The 19,432-nt window shown below is 44.7% G+C and overlaps 1 protein-coding gene across 1 annotated transcript in view; it reads left to right on the top strand.

The window, feature by feature from the left end:
* Positions 1-301: 301 nt before the first annotated feature.
* PDZRN4 (PDZ domain containing ring finger 4) overlaps positions 302-19,432 on the top strand; it is a gene marked incomplete at both ends in the record, with an annotated part of 247,058 nt that continues 227,927 nt past the window's right edge. The window contains 3 exons of the mRNA XM_084306361.1: positions 302-922; positions 2,876-2,959; positions 6,902-7,006. Of these exons, the coding sequence (XP_084162487.1) occupies positions 302-922; positions 2,876-2,959; positions 6,902-7,006 (810 nt within the window). The remainder of the gene's footprint in view (positions 923-2,875; positions 2,960-6,901; positions 7,007-19,432) is intronic.

The raw sequence follows: 19,432 nt of genomic DNA, 5'->3' as shown, positions 1-19,432 counted from the left end.
GGGGATGCGGGTGGGGATGCGGGTGCGGGTCCGGGTGCGGGTCTCCGCATCCCCCCTCCCCGTGCCCCGCCGGCCGGGGTGCGCGGAGGTGGCGGGGCGGCAGCGGCGGGGAGCGGGAGGCGAGGCGGGGGGACGCGGGGGGAGCCTCGGGCGAGCCTCGCTGGGCGCTGCCGCCCTCCTCCCCCGGCACGGCCCCGCTCCTCCGCCCGCCCCTCGCCGCCGCCGCCCGCCCGCCCGCCGGGAGCGGCTCCAGCGCCGCCGGGGCCGCCCCGGCGAAAGTTGGCGGCGGCCGGGACTCGCCATGGGCTTCGACCCGGAGCGCTTCGCGGCGCCGGTGGCGGCGGAGCTGCAGTGCAAGCTGTGCGGCAGGGTGCTGGAGGAGCCGCTGGCCACGCCGTGCGGCCACGTCTTCTGCGCCGGCTGCCTGCTGCCCTGGGCGGCGCGGCGGGGGCGCTGCCCGCTGCGCTGCCGCCCGCTGGCGCCCGCCGACCTGCGCCCGGTGCTGCCGCTCCGCAGCCTGGTGCAGAAGCTGGAGGTCAAGTGCGACTACAGCCCGCGGGGCTGCCGCCGCGTCCTGCGGCTGCGGGAGCTGCCCGCACACCTCGCGGCGTGCCGCTACGGGCCCCCGGCTGCGCGGCCCCCCGGCCCGGAGGAGGGCGGCTCCCCCGGGACCCCCCGGCCGGGCGAGGGGCACCGGCGCCCGCGGGCGCTACGGGGAGGCGGCCCGGAGCCGGGGCCGGGGCCGGAGCCGAGGAGGGAGGCCGTGAGCTGGAGCAGGAGGGAGAAGGCGCTGCTGGCGCAGCTGTGGGCGCTGCAGAGCGAGGTGCGGCTCACGGCGCTGCGCTACCAGGCGAAGTTCGGCCAGTACATGAGCCACATCAGCAGCATCACCCGCGACCTGACGGGCGGCCGGCGCGGCGGGGTGAGTGCCGACCCGACCCTCCCGGCCCCCCTCCGGCAGCGGGGCTCGCCCCGTGCTCAGTTTCGCCCAGCCCGATCCCCCGACGGGGATGCGGGCGACCGGGTGCCAGGACGAGCCCTGGGTGTCCCCTGCTGCCCGCGGGGATGGAGCCCCCAGCCCCGAGCCGGCCACGCTTCTGCCCGGGGGCAGCGGTGGGAGCAGCCCCGGAGCGGTGCCGGGCAGCGGCGGCTGTCGCCTGGGGGAAACGGGAGGGAGAGGAGGAGGATGGGGTTTGGCTCCTCGGCTGGCAGCTCGCAGGCAGGGCTGCGGGCTTCACCTGCACCGGCTGCGGGCTTCACCTGCACCCGCAGCGGGCCACGACCCCCCCGCCTCGGGGGAGCCGGTGGCCGCTCAGCTGGCTTCGGCTGGGGCGCGGAGCCGGCTCGGGACTTCTGCTGGAGCAGCCGAGAAGTCTCCTAAAAAATGGAGGATAAAATCCTTGGAAACTTCGGAAAAGACAGGGAAAGGACAGCAGAGTGTGTTTCGTGTGGGGAGAAGCGGATTGCGGGGAAGAGCTCAGTGCCTGGCGTTTTCCATCACTCCGGTGGCACTGCTCAGGCTAAAGGTGGGGAGGGGGTGTTTGCGGGACACCTGCGGGGCTAGAAACACGGCTCCTCGTGGCATCGAGACACCTGAAGACCTCAACCCTTAAATCCTTTTTTCCCCTGATTTCCCCGGGATACGTTATCGCAGGTGTGCTTCGTCTCCGGGAGGATGCGGCAAGGTCACACGAAGGGGGCAGCAGGGGCCGCTAAGGAGTGTGCGGAAAAGCAACGAGTGCAGAAAGGCGAGGGGGGGATTATTGGGGTGTCTGGAGGAGGGCTGGCAGGGGGCTGCTCCCTCCGGGTCGCCGCCGAGCATCTCTCTGCCATCGCTGGGCACCGCCGGCAGGGGCCGCTGCCCGCACTGCGTCTCGGAGCCCGGCTGGGGGCGAGGGCAGGGGGCGTCCGGGGGGGCTGGCAGCAGGGTCCCGGTGTGGGGCAGATGCATGCTGCTGCCACAAAACGCCTCGCCGTTAATAAAACTCGGCCTTCAGTGTCAGGTGTTGTGTTCTGATGTTTGTTTGGATGGGTACCGTCATTTAGGTGTCACAGCTGTGTCATTTAGGGACCAGCAAACCTGACAGTGCTGGGTGAATACACCCTTTTCACGGGGAATATGGCTCCTAGAATATAACTATTATCATATGTGAACTACATAAAATAACCTAACTTGTCATGCTGAACCCTCCCCCCCCCCCCCCCTTTTTTTTTTCGCTTACTCTTTTTAGAAGAGTTTTTAATCCGTTCCACTGAAGGAAAGGGCTTCATTCTCCTTTTCATTTTGAACTTTGACTCCATTACTGGTTTTGATCACTTTATATTTTACACCTTGTTTACCAAAACCAAACCCCTTTTTACACTTTTTTTTTTTTTTTTTTTGATTCTTCCTTTTGGGAGAAAAGTGAGAAGCTAGGATAAAAAGTTGGGCTTCATTTTCTGTGTATATTTTTCCTGAAAGCTGCAAGAAAACTGTACTGATCTGGCTGGCTTTTGAGTCTGAAAATTATCATGTTGAGGATGTTAATCTATATAAACACATATAGGGATAAACGCATGTAGAGACTGCAGACGTTTGGAGTACTGGATTTTTTTTTAGTGGTGCAGAGCATTCCTCCCATCCAAAGCCTGCACTTTTTTTCTGTTCAGCACTTAAAATAGTCAGGTGCTTTGACTACCTGTTACACTTCAATGGTGCATGTCTTCCCTTTGCTTTTTTTTTCCAGTGTCTTTTGTTCTCTTTTCAGCTGAATTTGCTTTTGAGCCCTATCTTATATGTTCTCCAACTAAAAATCTTTGCACATTAATGCTTTCATTTATTTATTTTTTTAATACAATATGATTTAACAGTTTTTCACCTTTTTCTTCTTAGGCAGGAGAACCCAAACCATTAACGATCATGCTACACAGAGAAAATGATACTTTGGGATTCAATATTATAGGAGGACGACCCAATCAGGTAATGAGAAAAGTAACTGTGGGTTACTTTTTGACCACATTTTCTGTTGTTATGTACGCTATTAGTCACAAAAAAAAAGTCACTTTCAATGACAGTAGGTGTGGAATCAACTCCATAGATATAAGTACTGTGTATTATCAGGTATAATTAGTTTCATTGTTTAGAAGACGTAATCTTGTGAGAATTGGATTATTCTCACTTTCAGGAAAGGTGTTCCCATTGTTCTTGCCTTCAGACTTTAGGCTGATCTGCACTAAATTCCCATGTGAGTAATATGTATTCATGGAAACTGTTGAATGGAAATCTCTGGGACTACTTACAAGAGTAATTGTTGCAGGATTAAGCCATTGGAATTTTTGGAAACTGCTAGCTTTTTTTCATTTAAAGGAGAGATGAAGATTTGATTCTGTAGCTCAGATAGTTTAAGCACATGTCCTGCTCTCACATGCCTGCTTTCAATTTTTCTTTCTTTGTGAACTGAAATATAGTTTTCATCGATCTCATATCTTAAATGAATCTGGTCTCACAAATCATCAGTCTAGTTTTAGAAGGTTCATTAAAAACTGTAAAATATGAACAAGGATCACTACCCCTCCCTTTCCCCCCTCCCTCCACGAATATGCATAAGAATATGCAGGGATTTTTTTAACTTCATCCTTCCAAAAGCATTAATCAGGACTGTCATTACATATGAAGGGTATAGAAACCTGTTAAACTGGAAAATTAATAGTTGATTAAAAGGGTCAGGTAATAATTATGCACTGATCAGGTTCTCGTTAAGTGGGAGAACTATAACCTGCTGCTATTATTGGGGAGGGGAATGGGACCCTGTATATTAGTTTGGCAATCTTTTGCTCTCAAACTATATTTAGCGGTGCCGAAGAGTCTGTTCCCAGCAGCCTAAGAAGTTCAGTCTGCACTGCAGAAATGCTGTTCCTTGTGGGTAAATGCACTTATCAAATGTGTGTTACAAAGAAATCCAATGCAAGAGTTTCTTAGATTTTCTAATGGAAGGATCAGACAACAGGTGCTATAAGATAAAATACACATGCTTAGATTATATTCATACTTTCAATATACCAGTAACAAAGTCCAGACAATCTTTGGATAGTTTTGGATTGAATTCTGTTATCTAGAGTGGGAAAACTGTAGGGAAAAGGGAGCATGGTGTTCAGCTTTCTTGGGATGTCAGCTGAGTTTCTCTGAAGTACTCATGTGCAAACAATGCATACTGGTAATGTTCTTGATATTACAAACTGTTAGGCTTTATGAATGAGTATTATGAATATTCTGAAAGTTTAAGGAGTAAATGATAACTGTATGAGGGTTCCTAGTGCTGTTCTGGAGAGTGTGGCTGACTGTAGAGAAGAAAGTGGTCATGCTCTACCATTAACTAACACCAATAATTGGAGACAGAGAAGGTGGTGGAGCTGCGAGGCAGAGCTGGGTCTCAGGGTTTGCTGGGTCATCTGATGTCGAATTCACAAGTTCTGATTTGTTTTCATTGTGGTAAGCGTGAATACTACATGTGGTTGATTGGTAGGTATCAGTATAAGCTCTGATTTGTCATGGCTGGAGCCAAAGGAAATAACAGGAAGAAAGGGTCGAGTAGGCTCAAATAATGAAAATAAAAATCTCTGCTCAAAAAAACAGACAAACAAAAAACCACAAAATCAACCAACCAACCAAAAACCAAAACAAACAAAATCCCACCTGGATCAGGATTTGTTTAGTAACAAGACAACAAGAGTTTATGAAGGCAATATGTATATTGAAATTGTTCAGGGAAAAAGTGTTGGTAAAACCTTGGCTTGTGTAGGGGAAGAGCAGAACACTGGTGTTGTTGCATTAGTCCTGTAGGTGGGAGTTTTCACCACATGTTATTGGTGTTTTAAATATACAATGCAGATTTTTCTGTCTGGAAACAGGTGACTCTTGGTGACTTGGTACATACATGTACATGCTTTGTTTCATTTAAGTCCATTGTAGGTTTCCCCACTGTTCACCTTCTGCCTGAAGGGCAAGAGGAGAGGAAAGGAAAAACTCACCACAAGCTTGTCTTATTTTGTCAGAAAAGGTCTTATTTCACACGTGTATGTGTTTCTGGAAGGTGGTTCATTATTCTGATGGAACAAGGCTACTCTGAGGCCCGCTTTTGTCCTGGGCCTAGCTTTGGCTGGCAGAGGCTGGTCTTCTGAGGACACCTTGGCAAAGCCACGCAGACATGACTGCAGGCACCTGCAGTAGCCCAGGGACTGAGCTAAAGGGCAGGTACACCAGTAGCCTCTGTATCTTCCCCAAGCCCCTGCCTTGCAGCCTGTGAGCTGTGTGAGGAGGTACCGAAGCATGGTATACCTTGTGGGGTATTTTCTCTTGTAGGTAACAGTGTGTACTAACAATGGGGAACACAAGTAAGACTGAAATATCCTTTTTCTTACCAGGTCATACACTGATCTCTAAAAGGGCAGTGAAACGTAAAACACACACACAATTTTATGTGCGTGGAGGTACTGTAATCTGGCATTCCATTTTCTAAAGTAAGAAACAGACCCTACCTTTTGTACATTTTGGCTAATGGCTTTTATGCTTCTTTTGTCTCACTGCTTACTTGGGAACTCAGTGGAGCTCTGTTGCTCCACCATTACAAAATATTTCTGGAACTGTTAAAAATTTCCCGTTTGCATCTTACCTAATGCCTATGAGTCTCAGTGACCAAGGAAAATAATTAGGAGTTTATGAAATCATAGTCTGACCAGCATCATGTTGAACAAATATCTGTTAACCTGAAATCTACTTGGATTGAGTCTCCATGGGACAGCTGTAAAGCATATTTTACAGTGGTTCCATATTTTGTAATGGATTTGCCAGTTTTCTTAATGGAAAAGATAGGGTTTTTTTGTTTGTTTGTTTTTGTTCTGCTTTTGTTTTTCCCCACAAGTTTATAGGACCTAGTCCTAGAAACTTATACACATATGAATCATACTGGTGGTCAGGGATTCACTAGTGACAGAAGGAAAATAAACATCATATCAACTGCTGTCCAAAGCATAAATGATTTGAAAGATTCCTTTATTGCTGACTACGTTATTATTTGTATGAATACCTTAAAATACTTAGAGTAAGTAGCATCTGCTTTGAATTATTCTTGTATTGACATTGACTTAAAACAATACTTTAAAAATGTTTTAATCTCTTATGAGATGAAATGAAATAATTTTAGCCTGTGCAACAATATCAGGTATAGTTCAGCCATAGGAAATAATGTATCTGCTTCAAATTTGACCTTCATGTCAGTTGTACTTAGAAATGTGTAGAGATCAACTGGAAGTGGGTTCTCTTTTTGTCCACAGCTGATCTGTATAGATTTCACAGCTGAGCAAGTTCTCAGTCTCCCATGTGAATAGGATTTATGAGGTTAACCATTTCCAACCAAATCCTATCACTGTTACATGCCAGCTAACTAATGTCACTTTGTTCCTTGGGGCTTATTTCCAAATGCAGGAAAACATTTACAGGCAGCAGTACTGCAGGATCACTTTCCTTCCTGACAGAAACACTTGGGCATCCTTTTTAATGAATAGCTTCCTCTGTGCATTTACATAATAGTCTCTGTCTGCTGTGAAGTGAAAGGTCTGCTTTAAATATTTTAGCTAGGATCTGATTACTCTTGCACCCCATGTCTCATTTAGACTAAAATAACCAGAAGTAAATGGATAATCTTATAAAAAATGCTGGAATACTTCATTAATTCTGTCCTTTTGGTTAATGACTATTTCGTGTTAAGCAAGTTTAAAAAAAAATCCCAAGGAGCTTAATTCTCAGCTAGAAAAGTGAGTCGCATATTTCAGGTGGATTTGCATTGTTCATTACTGCTGGTTGTAGTACATCTCATTTCTTGTACTAATGTGGTCCTTTTTGCAACTTCCGTATTGCCTGGCACAGAACAATCAGGAGGAATCTGCTGAGGGAATTTATGTGTCAAAAATTTTGGAAAATGGACCTGCAGACAAAGCAGAAGGCCTGCAAATTCATGACAAGATTATTGAGGTAAGAAAAAAACAAAACTGGTGGATTAGTCTGTTATATTATCAGATTAGTCACAGATTTGATGTTTTTCACACTAAGTATGCTGTAAGTTTGTTCTTTTGCCATGTCTAAATGTGATTCGTATACACTGAACTGCTCACACGTTTGCCAGATGTGAAGACTCATGGGTTTTCCTAACAACTAATACATGTGTTGGTCTCAGGATTAAACCGATATAAGTGAGGCAGAGGTATAGACACTGAAATAGCAAGCAGGAGAGGCAATTTGCATTTATTTTAGGTAACTTGAGAAAAAAGGCTAAACGACTCTGTGTAAATTCACAGTTTTAGTGAAATTGGTTTTGCTTTTTTTTTTTGGGGGGGGGGGGGGGGGGTGGTTACTGTTGTGACTATGCGACTCTTTACAGAAGCTGCACTGAGGAGCAGTGTTGTGAAACTTCTCGAGCAATTAGAGAAAGTTCTTCCTGCTATATGATCATAAGTAGATCATCTGTGGTTCTCACAAAGACCAATATAGCCGTTTCCCAGCATGTAATATGCCGGCATGGAAATTTGAAAGTCTATTCTTGTGCTGTACACAGTTTTTCACATAAAAGAAAAATAATTATCATTAAAAAAAAAAAAAAAATCAGTCTGAAGAAAAGGCTTCTGACTAGCCTACATCTGTAACCATAATTAGCCTTGTAAAAGGCGTTAAAAGAGCAGTTTGAAGTAGTGACCAAAATAGATTCCTTCTAGTGCTGTCAAACCGGCATTTCACATCTCAACTCTAATACAACTCTCTTAATGACAGCATGTAACAGTAGCTGCTAGGTTTGTTTAAGATACACCACTTTAGCCTTGGGTTTAGAGGAGGCTTAGAAGTGTTGTGTGAACTTGCCAGTTGGATGGGGTTCCAAACAAAGGTACGTGAAACAAGTGGATTGGAGACAAATGCAGAGTGCTGCTGCTGGCATCTGGCATTATTTCATTGTTAAGGCCTAGAAACAGCAGCCAAGATTGTTTGAATGCTGGCTTTGCTTTTAATTTTGGGAGCCTGAAGCAGTTTGTGAAACCAAATTATTCCATTTTCTTGGAAAAAGAAGCTCATGCTCTTCACTGGCAGATATATGCATCTCTAGTAGAAACCAAATTGGCTGAGCATTACTGAACTTGCAATCTAATTCCTATCTCCCTGAGATAGACAGAAAGCTTAGCATCCATTTTTTGGTAACAACAGCCCTATGCTGAAAAAAATGTTTCTTCTGACACTACCGTTTCACTTAACCACACTGTAAGTTCCAGAAACTGACCTAAAACAGAGTTTTATGCATTTCCTCATCATTTCCTGCCTTCGTGTATTATTTCTTTATAGTTTCTTGCTTTTTAAAACAAAGTTGAATGGTTTTGGAGGAAGGAAAAATAAATTTACTATTTATTGTTTACCAGCATTTATTAAACTTAATGTCATTTCTCAAAATGTCACTACATGCTTGATTTTTATTTGTTTGATATTTGGTTGCATAAAATCATGTTGATATTTAGATTGCTACTGAGAGCATATAGATTTTATTTCCATGTGAAACTGCAGACCCAATGTAACATTTGTATTCATACAGCACTGAACTGGTCATAATTTTCACCATATTAATATACAGCATCTTTGTATATACTTTTTTTGTATTTAGGCAAGCATTTAAAAGTGTTCAGGGTTAGGTCAAACATTTTAATAAATGTTTTATTGCTTCAAAATTTACTAAACTGAACTAAAAAATATATATATATATTTTTTTTTTTAAAAAAAAAGGAAGGGGAAGGGCAACATTAAGACTTTCTAAATGAAATGCAAACAAATAACTTCTTTCATGCTAGATCTAGGCCAGTGTAAGCGGCTGGAGTCAAAAGGTTGCATTTTACCTGGTCCATACATAGCTGCTGATGCCTTCTTGCACCAGAATGCCCTGTCAGCCCTGCTGTGGTTTGTTGGGAAGAATCAATATGAATGCTTCTGTTGTGAGGAAATAAGTCGGACAGATGGTGTAACTGTTTCAAAAATGTTGGCAGACACACATAATATGAGTTTTGGTGAGACAAAACGTGTATCAGCTTGGGTTTGAAAAGTTGATAGGAAGTGGGACTTATCATTGCTTTCGCTTCACTCATTTGGTGATCTGATCTAATGGGTGATATTTAGTGAGACTATTTCTTGGTAATCAAGAGCAGAAGGAACCGACATTGTTGGAAGAGCCTTTGATAGCTGCAGTCAGCAGTGTGATGCCCTGGGTGTTTCTAGTAATGCGTAACTAATGGGATAATGGTCAGAACTATCCCATTAGACTGGGAGAAAATCTGTTCTCAAGGCATGTTGCTAAATAAAGAAGGTAATTTGTTTCAGTGCTTTATCAGATGTTGAACAAATGTTAACTGCACATGGTTGACAAGAGTGAGTTGTGCGCATTTAAGATGACCATCTTGTGGGTAACCTAGTGCAGCAAATGACTCTGGCAGCTGGACTTCTGAGCAAAGTCTGGCAGATACAAGCATTGTGATCTTTTACTTCATATACATCATTACCTACTCCGGCAGCTTTGCCAAATAATTGTTATGATATGCCAAATAATTGTTATTTGAAGGGGTGCCAAGGACAGAAATCAGATTTCTTCCTGAAGGTATTTGTTGAAAGTGTAAAAATGCATGACCTGAGTTCATGGAGGTTTTTGAGGTCATTGTGCCCAGAATATCAGCAGTAGAGTCTCTTTGATGCATTCATCTGAAAAATGTTGGTGTTTGCATGGACTTTACTTTCAGGTGAGCATATTTTGTGCTTGAGGACCTGAACGCTGGACCAGATGCCTGTGGGATGGCAGGTTGGTGGTGGGTGAGGGTGACAGAGGTGAAGGGCGACATCCCTAGGTAGCCTGTGTTAAGGGGCTGCAGCTCTTCACAGGGTGCTGTCACAGGACCCTCACTGATCATTTTCACTGTTCTGCTGAGGAACCGAGGATTTCAGTCCTCAGCACAGCTTTTTTCTCTTTACTCAAGGCTAGCTCTTCTGTGAGAAGAGACTTGTTTACACTGTGTAAAGTTGGCCTGGGACAGTGACATGCACCAGCAGCACTTGGGAGATGTTTTCTTTCAGGAACCTTCTTACACATAAAAAACGATAATTACTTGTTCATTGAGGACAAACTTTACTCACTAATTACTTTCATATAGCAGGTTCCCCCAGATGTTAGGGTATTCTGCTGCTTTCAAAAGTTTTTATCCAAAAACTAGTTCCCTAAATTAATAAGGTGCATCATGTGTTCCAGGACTAAATCCTGATCACACGCTATAAAAAGAATCTCATAAAACACGATGCAGCATTGATATCTGTGACTCCCAACATGAAAGCCTCAATTATGAGCAGTGGTATAATGCCAGCAGACCTCTGTCTTTTAGACCCCTTTGTCTTCTTCCATTCCACCCTGCCAAGAGGAGGGGAGAAGCAGCAAGCCATGCACGAGACTGTCTATTAGTCTCTGCTGGTTCAAAGAGTTCTGGTTGCTGCTGGAAGAAAATAAAAAAGCACCCTTCTCTCTCTTGGAATTTTAGGATGGATCACAGTTATACAGCTGTGCATCATTTCATCTCCCCCTCACTTTATGCAAATCTTTCCTACTGAGTAAGTTCACTGCTCATCTTTGCTAATGCTAGTAGCCACCTCAAGGCAATGCAAAGCAGTTATGATCCTTGGCAAAGTTGCTGATACACAGAAGTGTTTTACCTGATGTTTTTATTATATATATTTATAGATCTGAGCAGTAAAACTGGAACTGACTCTTTCTGAATGGAGGAAAATTTTACTCTCTCACTTTGCTTCACATAAGTTCAGTTTCACATAAGAACGGTGCCACTTGGCCGGAGCTCCAAGTACATTGATGTCCTGTGGGTAGTCACTAGTTAATGCCTTTGGAAGAGCATCAGAAAAGTGCAGGCACTGAGTGATGATTTCCCTGGGGAGCTTACAGTCATGTGAAAGCTTCTGTTCAGAACTAGTTCTTTACACTTGGTATTGCCTTTTTTTTTTTTTTTTTTTAAGCTATATATATAATATTACATCTTATAGAAACTGATATGTAGTCTCTGGTTTTGAGCCCAGCTTTAGAAAAAAACAGCGACTGATTTTCTGAAATCCTCTTTCATTGTGCAAGTCACAGTGTCTTGCAAAATACCATTGTGTTACTAAAGGGAGGCATGCTGATATTTTATCTTTTCACATCAGTGTTGCACAAAAAATACATGACCAGGACAGAATTTGCAACCCAGATGGAATTCCTGAATTTGTAAACAAACAAACAACAGTATTTCATGAATTTGAGGGAAAAAAAGCCACTCTTAATTCACACTGTGTAGGAGACAAAGCCCCATAGTCATGGCTGAACTTTCTGTTGTAAGTTTGCCAAATAACAAAACAGCAGTGAAAAACCTGTGTGCATGTAAGAGGGGCTTAGGCTGAAGACCAAACTATTTATACAAGGAACTATAAGCACATCATCATCTGGAACACTTGAGATTTTTTTTTTGTTCTGTTCCTTGCACTGTAAGGCAAAGGCTTCTGTTATTGTACTCTCCAATGAAATGAGAACATTGGCCCTTTTGCATTTTAGTCAGTTGATTCTTATTAATTCCTTGACTGAGAAACAGGCATGATGGAAAAGAGGGGGGGAAAAAAAGAAACATTTTTAGTCTGTGATTTTTAAGTCTTTTTGAAAAGTGAAATGGATGCATATGTATTATGACTATATTTTGTTTATGCAGCCTGAGCTCCATAAGTGTATAATAAATTAGGCTTCATCTCTTATTCCATGTTTGCCTTTGTTCTTTAACTTTTCTGGAGAGTACACACACAATGGCTTTCAAGCGCATGTCAGCAAAGCCAGTTTCAATAAAGACGAAGTCTTGAGGCTTATCCTGGCAGAAGCAGCTTACATCTGCAAAGCGCCTACACAGAAACTTTTTAACTATTGCCAGACTGCTGACTGTGCTGTGTGTCAGCCGTGTGATGTTTTATCTTCTGCATGTTTCTGTCATTACACTCACTATGTTGCTCAAGCAAAATCTTTGATACTAGCCATGTTTATTTAGCTAGGAATCTCCACTCTCAGATTATGTCTGTAGAAGTAGTGAGCTTAGAAACTGTCTTGCTGGGATCAGAGCTCGTAGACTGGGGATGGCATTGAACCAAAGATGCACATAATGTGACCAGGAAGATCTGGGTGGTAGCTGAGGAGCATTTCACATAGATGATTTCAGCATATCTAAATATGCCAACGTGGCCTTAGGTACGTCAAATTCTCTTAAATCCTTAACAAATTCATGATGTCTGGCACCTACCTTCATTAGATGCCTACTAATTAGTCTGAAAGATCCCTGGCATAATAAATCAGTGTATCAAGGCATAAAAACGCCTGTAGCTTCTTCTCACCTCTCCCTCACCTGTTGAAATAGAGGTTTTTGGACACCTGAATTAATTCAGCTGTGAGTACTTCTCCAAGAAATGGGAGATCTGGGTCATGGGCTCTGCCCTGCTTGAAAAGGACTGAACTTCCATACCCAGGTCATTACCCTCATTAACAGGGCAGAGGCTATCCTGTTGTCGTGGTTCCGCTCGAGTGGGCAGCCGAGCTCCACCACAGCCGCTCTCTCACTCCCCCTCCTCAAAGAGGAATGGGGAGAAAATATGTGAAAAGGGCTCAAGGATTGAGATAAGGACGAGAAAATCACGCAATAATTATTGTAACGGGCAAAACAGACTCGGCATAAGGAGATAGTAAGATTTATTGCCTACAACTAACAAGCGAGAGAAGTGAGAAAACAAAGGAAAAAAAAACAAAAGCACCTTCCCCCCATCCACCCTCTTCCACCTCCTCCCCCCGAGCGGCGCAGGGGAACGGGGAATGGGGGTTATGGTCAGTCTACAGCACTTCTTCTCTGCCGCTCCTTCTCGGTCACTCTCGTCCCCTGTGCTGTGGGGTCCCACCCACGGGATGCAGTCCTTGATGAACTGATCCGGCGTGGGCTTCCCACAGGCAGCAGCTCTTCCAGAACTGCTCCAGATATGGGTCCGTACCACGGGGTCCATCCCTCAGGAGAAAACTGCTCCAACCTGGCTCCCCTACGGGCAGCAGCTCCTGCCAGATCACCTGCTCCTGCGTGGGCTCCTCTCCACGGGCTACAGGTCCGGCCCAGAATCTGCTCCGGCAGGGGTCTTCCACAGGCGGCAGCCTCCGTCGGTGCAGGGCCACCTGCTCCACCGTGGTCTCCTCCACGGGCTGCAGCGTGGAACCCTGCTCCACCGTGGTACTCCATGGGCTGCAGGGGGACAGCCTGCTTCACCATGGTCCTCACCACAGGCTGCAGGGGACTTCTGCTCCGGCGCCTGGAGCACCTCTCCCCCTCCTTCTACACTGACCTTGGCGCAAGGCTGTTCCTCGCTCCTCTCACTCTCCCGGCTGCTGTGTGGCGCAGCGTTTTTTCCCTGTCTTAAATATGCTCTCACAGAGGCGAAAAACAACATCGCTTATTGGCTCGGATCTGGAAAACAATGGGGCCCTTCCCAAACATGGGGCAGCTTCTAGATCTTTCTCACAGAAACCACCCCTATGGCTCCCTGCTACCAAAACCTTGCCACGTAAACCCACTACATTCCACCCCTCGCCTCTGTTAAAAGCATATTTAAGACTACTCACAACATACTCTTACTTTACAATTATCACAACAACCTTCACAAACTTCACTTACATCAAAAAGAAAAAGAATTCACCACACCAAAATAAACATAACATCATCACAGCACCGACAAGGTGGACATTTTACACACACACACCACCCCTCGTCCCTTCACCACACTAACATATCACAGTTACTGCTTTCTTAAATTCTTCACAACTTGTACATTCCTAACAATCATCCTGCACATATTTTTGCCCGTTACTTCTACTAACTATCATCCTTATCTCAAATTCCTCGAGCCCCACGTTGGGCGCCAAAAAAGACTGTCGTGGTTCCGCTCGAGTGGGCAGCCGAGCTCCACCACAGCCGCTCTCTCACTCCCCCTCCTCAAAGAGGAATGGGGAGAAAATATGTGAAAAGGGCTCAAGGATTGAGATAAGGACGAGAAAATCACGCAATAATTATTGTAACGGGCAAAACAGACTCGGCATAAGGAGATAGTAAGATTTATTGCCTACAACTAACAAGCGAGAGAAGTGAGAAAACAAAGGAAAAAAAAACAAAAGCACCTTCCCCCCATCCACCCTCTTCCACCTCCTCCCCCCGAGCGGCGCAGGGGAACGGGGAATGGGGGTTATGGTCAGTCTACAGCACTTCTTCTCTGCCGCTCCTTCTCGGTCACTCTCGTCCCCTGTGCTGTGGGGTCCCACCCACGGGATGCAGTCCTTGATGAACTGATCCGGCGTGGGCTTCCCACAGGCAGCAGCTCTTCCAGAACTGCTCCAGATATGGGTCCGTACCACGGGGTCCATCCCTCAGGAGAAAACTGCTCCAACCTGGCTCCCCTACGGGCAGCAGCTCCTGCCAGATCACCTGCTCCTGCGTGGGCTCCTCTCCACGGGCTACAGGTCCGGCCCAGAATCTGCTCCGGCAGGGGTCTTCCACAGGCGGCAGCCTCCGTCGGTGCAGGGCCACCTGCTCCACCGTGGTCTCCTCCACGGGCTGCAGCGTGGAACCCTGCTCCACCGTGGTACTCCATGGGCTGCAGGGGGACAGCCTGCTTCACCATGGTCCTCACCACAGGCTGCAGGGGACTTCTGCTCCGGCGCCTGGAGCACCTCTCCCCCTCCTTCTACACTGACCTTGGCGCAAGGCTGTTCCTCGCTCCTCTCACTCTCCCGGCTGCTGTGTGGCGCAGCGTTTTTTCCCTGTCTTAAATATGCTCTCACAGAGGCGAAAAACAACATCGCTTATTGGCTCGGATCTGGAAAACAATGGGGCCCTTCCCAAACATGGGGCAGCTTCTAGATCTTTCTCACAGAAACCACCCCTATGGCTCCCTGCTACCAAAACCTTGCCACGTAAACCCACTACACCTGTGCAAGGCCAGCCCCTGCCCAGCCCTTCAAACTGAGCTAGGTGCTGACAGGCATTTGTGAGCTAGGGTTATCCAGTGATAATCTAGTAAGAAATGGCTGCTTGTTCCAGAGAGCTGTATCTGGAATACTGGCTCTGCCCTTCTCTAGGGGAGTGCTGGTAAATGAGAGTTTGCCTCTGTCTTGTGTGATGCCAGGTTTGTGGCTTAAGTGGCATTTTCTTGAATGATACAAGCATTTCTGATCTCACGGTATCTTCTTTTTGAGAAGAGAAGGTAGCAAATGATGTTAACCAGGCTGTTCTTCAGCCTGGTTAACAACACTCCTAGTCGTGGACGATTTGGGTTCCATGACTGAATGAATACCAGACTTTGGGTCTTTGATGCAGCCAGTCTCTTTTCAGTTGTGCCCAGTGACAAGACTAGAGGCAATGGGTGCAAACTGAAGGACAGAAAGTTTCAACTGAATATGAGAGGGCACTTTACTACAAGGGTGACAGAGCACTGCAACAGGTTTCCCAGAGAGACTGTGGAGTCTCCTTCTCTGGAAATATTCAAAATCCTCCTGAATGTGATCCCATTCAACGTGTCATAGGTAACCCTGCTTGACAGGGGGCTGGATTGGATGATCTTCAGAAGTTCTGTCCAGCCTCAACCATTCTGTGATTCTGTTTTGTGTTCAGATATTCATGTTCTCATACATGTTCTCATACTGCTTTTATCTAAAAAAGAAGAAGTGAAAGTGCCAAACATGGTTGGAATGTGACAACTAGACAAACTCTTCAGAAAGTTATTGGCAGAATTGGTGTATCCAATGTGCCGTATCATCGTTTTCAGGAAGTCTCTTCAGCCAATGGTTTGTGAGTCTTAGCTACTTTGAGATGCAGGTAGCTGGTGTGCTGCACCTTTGTATGTGCTTAGATGCTTCCCTGCAAGGGGCTCCCAGTAAACAAAGAAAAGGAGATACCGGGGTGGCTGGAACATGACAAGGGGCAGAACGACATGGAATATTTTTGCAATGTGACTTGGTATGAAAGGGGACAAGAGCAAACTAAGGGGAAGCTGTGAACATCATTATTTACTTTTTTTTGGGGTATGGGGAGCACTACTTCTACCATGTTGGGCCTTGGTCTAGGTGGCTTAAACATGATAGAAAGGCTTTGGGAGTTTGCATGCACATGAGCTTGCCTAACTCGCTGTCTTGGGCTGATTGTGGTGGGTCTCTGCAGCAGCTGGATGACCACATGAGCAGAAGAAGAATAATGAAGAAGAGTACACATGGAAGAAGAAGAACAGGAAAAAGTGAGCATTACAATTACAGAGGACAAAGCAGCAAACTTACGTTTCCACAAGAGTACTTTTGAGTGCCTGCCCATAAATAGGCAGTGGGCAAGAAGTGAAGGGGATATGGAAAAAGTGGTTAACCAACTTGTGGAGTAAGACCACGTATACATGTATGTGCACCCACAGTCTGACAGGGAAATAAGGTGGAACAGTGCTGGAGCAAAAATGCCAACTGTACTGTGTCTGCAGAGTGAGGCAGAAGCCAAATTGGCAAGTCAGCTGTGCTATTTAGGTAGGAAGGATTCTGTTTAACCTGTGGAAGAGCTGACTAATATAACACCATCTATGGGATCTTGCTGCCATGCACAATAGATCCGTAGGCATTGTGTGAAAGCCTGTTCACACCCATCTTCTTCATAAAGTGTCTAATCCCACCCTGAGGGATGATGTGTCAGAAACTTGGCAAGTTGAAACTCAGCATTTTCCTAGATGTCCTGTTTGAGCTTGTCTTTCCTGCACGTCATCTCTCTCTTCCTTCCCATGATTTTTTTTTATTTATTTTTTTTTAAGTTTTAAGGTAAATCTTCCAAAACAATTGATATTTAACATACTACCTCACTCAGCAGCAGCAGCAATGTAGTTTTATAGTCAGCTGGGGTAGTAGGTTTAGAGTAAATTCTTGTGTATATGAGCTATTAGAGGTGTTCATGACCACTTTCAGGAATGCATTAAACAACACAACTAAAATCTGTCACGTGCTGTTGCTTTCATCCTCTTCCCAGGAAGAGAAGGGAATGTGCAGAGGAGTTTTTTGTTTAGAAATTTTTCAAATGATTGCATATACACACATGTTGGTGTCTATTTATGTTAGGGAAGACAAAGTCATAAAAATGTATCTTTACATTTGTTCCTGAAGGTGCAAGGTTTTCTGATGAAGTCTAGTCGTTTTTTGTCTTTGCTCTGGGCATGATCTTGGACAAGTCCTGAAGAAAGTACTTTCCCTTCCATTGGCAAGTTGTATCTCTGTAACAGGCAGTCAATTGGGCTTCAGGTGTGATTGTGGATTGTTGCATTGGTCTTGGACCTTTAGCATGTCTTGTAGATATAGTGGATTTGACTCTTGATGTGGAGCTGAAATATCATAGCCTGATGAACTCCATCTAGAAGGCTTCAGAGGGTGATGGGCATTTTCTGGTAACTTTTATTAAATGTGTTAATTGTGTGAAGAAGACAAAAAGTCAGAAGTTTCAGAGCACTTCAGGATGGATCAGAGGGGGCTAGCCCTTTGACACTTGTATGTTGAGTACTAGTTGGAACAATTGATGGTAAGCCAAGCTATGAAGAGCTCTAAAGTTTGAGATCATGCTGAGTTTCTTGCTTAGAACCGAAGGAAGTGTAAGGAAGCCGTGCCTCCCACAGCACATTCTGCTGGCACCCCAGAAGCTCTTGATATTTTTCAGAAAGTGAAAAGAGCTTTCTTTAGCCTTTCATAAAGGTTGTTCTTTATTGTGGTTGAGACAACAGTTAGAGGAGATGACAGCTTACATATGTCATATGAATGCAGTGTTTTATCCTCTTAAGTCACTGAATTGATAGTTGAAATCCAAAGGCTATATGCTCCAAGAGCTTTGATCTCATCTGCCCTTTTTCTTAATCAGCTAATTATATTTGTAGGGAGTTGCTAATCACTGTTCTCTGTAATTGGAGGCTGAGTGAGAAAAGCCATTAGTATTTGCTAGTGCAGAAATGTTCAAAATGAAGTCATTATTCATGGCTTCACTTAAAATTAATAACCTAATTTTTAAGGAGCTGTGAAATGGGAGCATGCTCCTCCTTAGAACTTGTGAAAAGGAGTAGTTGGAGGCGTGTACAGCATTGTGCTTTCCAAATGCTTTGAAAATTGGAGTGACAATGTAAAGAAGGCTCTTGTTTGGAAGCTGCTTCTCTCCAAAATGCAAAATTCTGTCACATTTAAGACAGTAATGGAAAAACTAATTTTCGAGTTGGCAAGAGCAGATGTGGTCTCTTCACCATCAAAGACAATGCTAAGTAAAATCAAATATATTAAGCTAAGTACATTTGTTACTAATACACAGACATTTTACTAAATGTTTGTCTTGTCTGGGATTGCAAATCTAATGTAGTTTTATGACTTTACATGTAGACCCAACTTGATTGAATCACTGCTTCAGGAAAGGAGTGTAGAATGACTCAACACTGCTTCTTTGTTCCAAATAATTTTGGAAGGCATTTTCTTTATAAAATGTTGTTGACAAAATAAGTCATGGCTGCTGTGTTTATTTACATAGCAAGTCTACATATTATTTACAGAACGATATGATTTACATAATGTCTTCTTTAAGTAATGTTTTTTTTTTTTTTTTTTTTTCCCAATCTTGTTACTTGAAAAGACAAATGGTAGGATGAAGGGGGAAATTGTGGAAAATTTAAAAACGAATATCAGGATGTCAAAAGTTAAGAACAAGAGTATGAAAACCTAATTTGAATATTGCTGTATTCTGCACCTATCAAATAGCTCAGCTTCTCTAAAATATGAATTTCTGTCTACATGTGGTTATCTAATGTAGGAGAAAATCCAAAATAGGTTGATGCAAAACGTGAGTTTTTCCCTTGATCTATCGCTTTCTAACTATTTGGAGCATCCACAATTTGAGGGATGTGGTAGCTCAGAGCTCTCCCATCTGTTTCTGAGTAGAGTCTTTCAATCTTGCATTAGTTTCTTTAAGCGTGGTGATCAAGTGGGTTAGTATCTGAAGTCCTTCCAGCAGCTTGCAGGAAGAAGGCATGCTATTTTAAACGGAAGGGATTTGCTGTCTTGCATGAATTAAAACATCTGGATCCCTACATTTCTCTGTTACAGTTAGATTGTGTTGGGCTAGTCTTTGGCACATGGCAAGTATGGAGCCATATGGTCTTCATGCTGTCAGCAAGCCTTTTCAGCACATACCTTAGCTTACCCCCCAGCCTTCTCTGAATGGTAGCTGCTACTGCAGCTGGAAAGATAAATGTTCCAAGAGCTTTCAGGCTGTTGTGCCATTCTTCTTGGAATGGATT

The sequence above is a fragment of the Netta rufina genome, assembly GCF_964035555.1.
Source record: "Netta rufina genome assembly, chromosome: 1".
In the NCBI taxonomy this organism is placed as follows: domain Eukaryota; kingdom Metazoa; phylum Chordata; class Aves; order Anseriformes; family Anatidae; genus Netta; species Netta rufina.
This window is presented reverse-complemented; position numbering and strand designations above follow the sequence as displayed.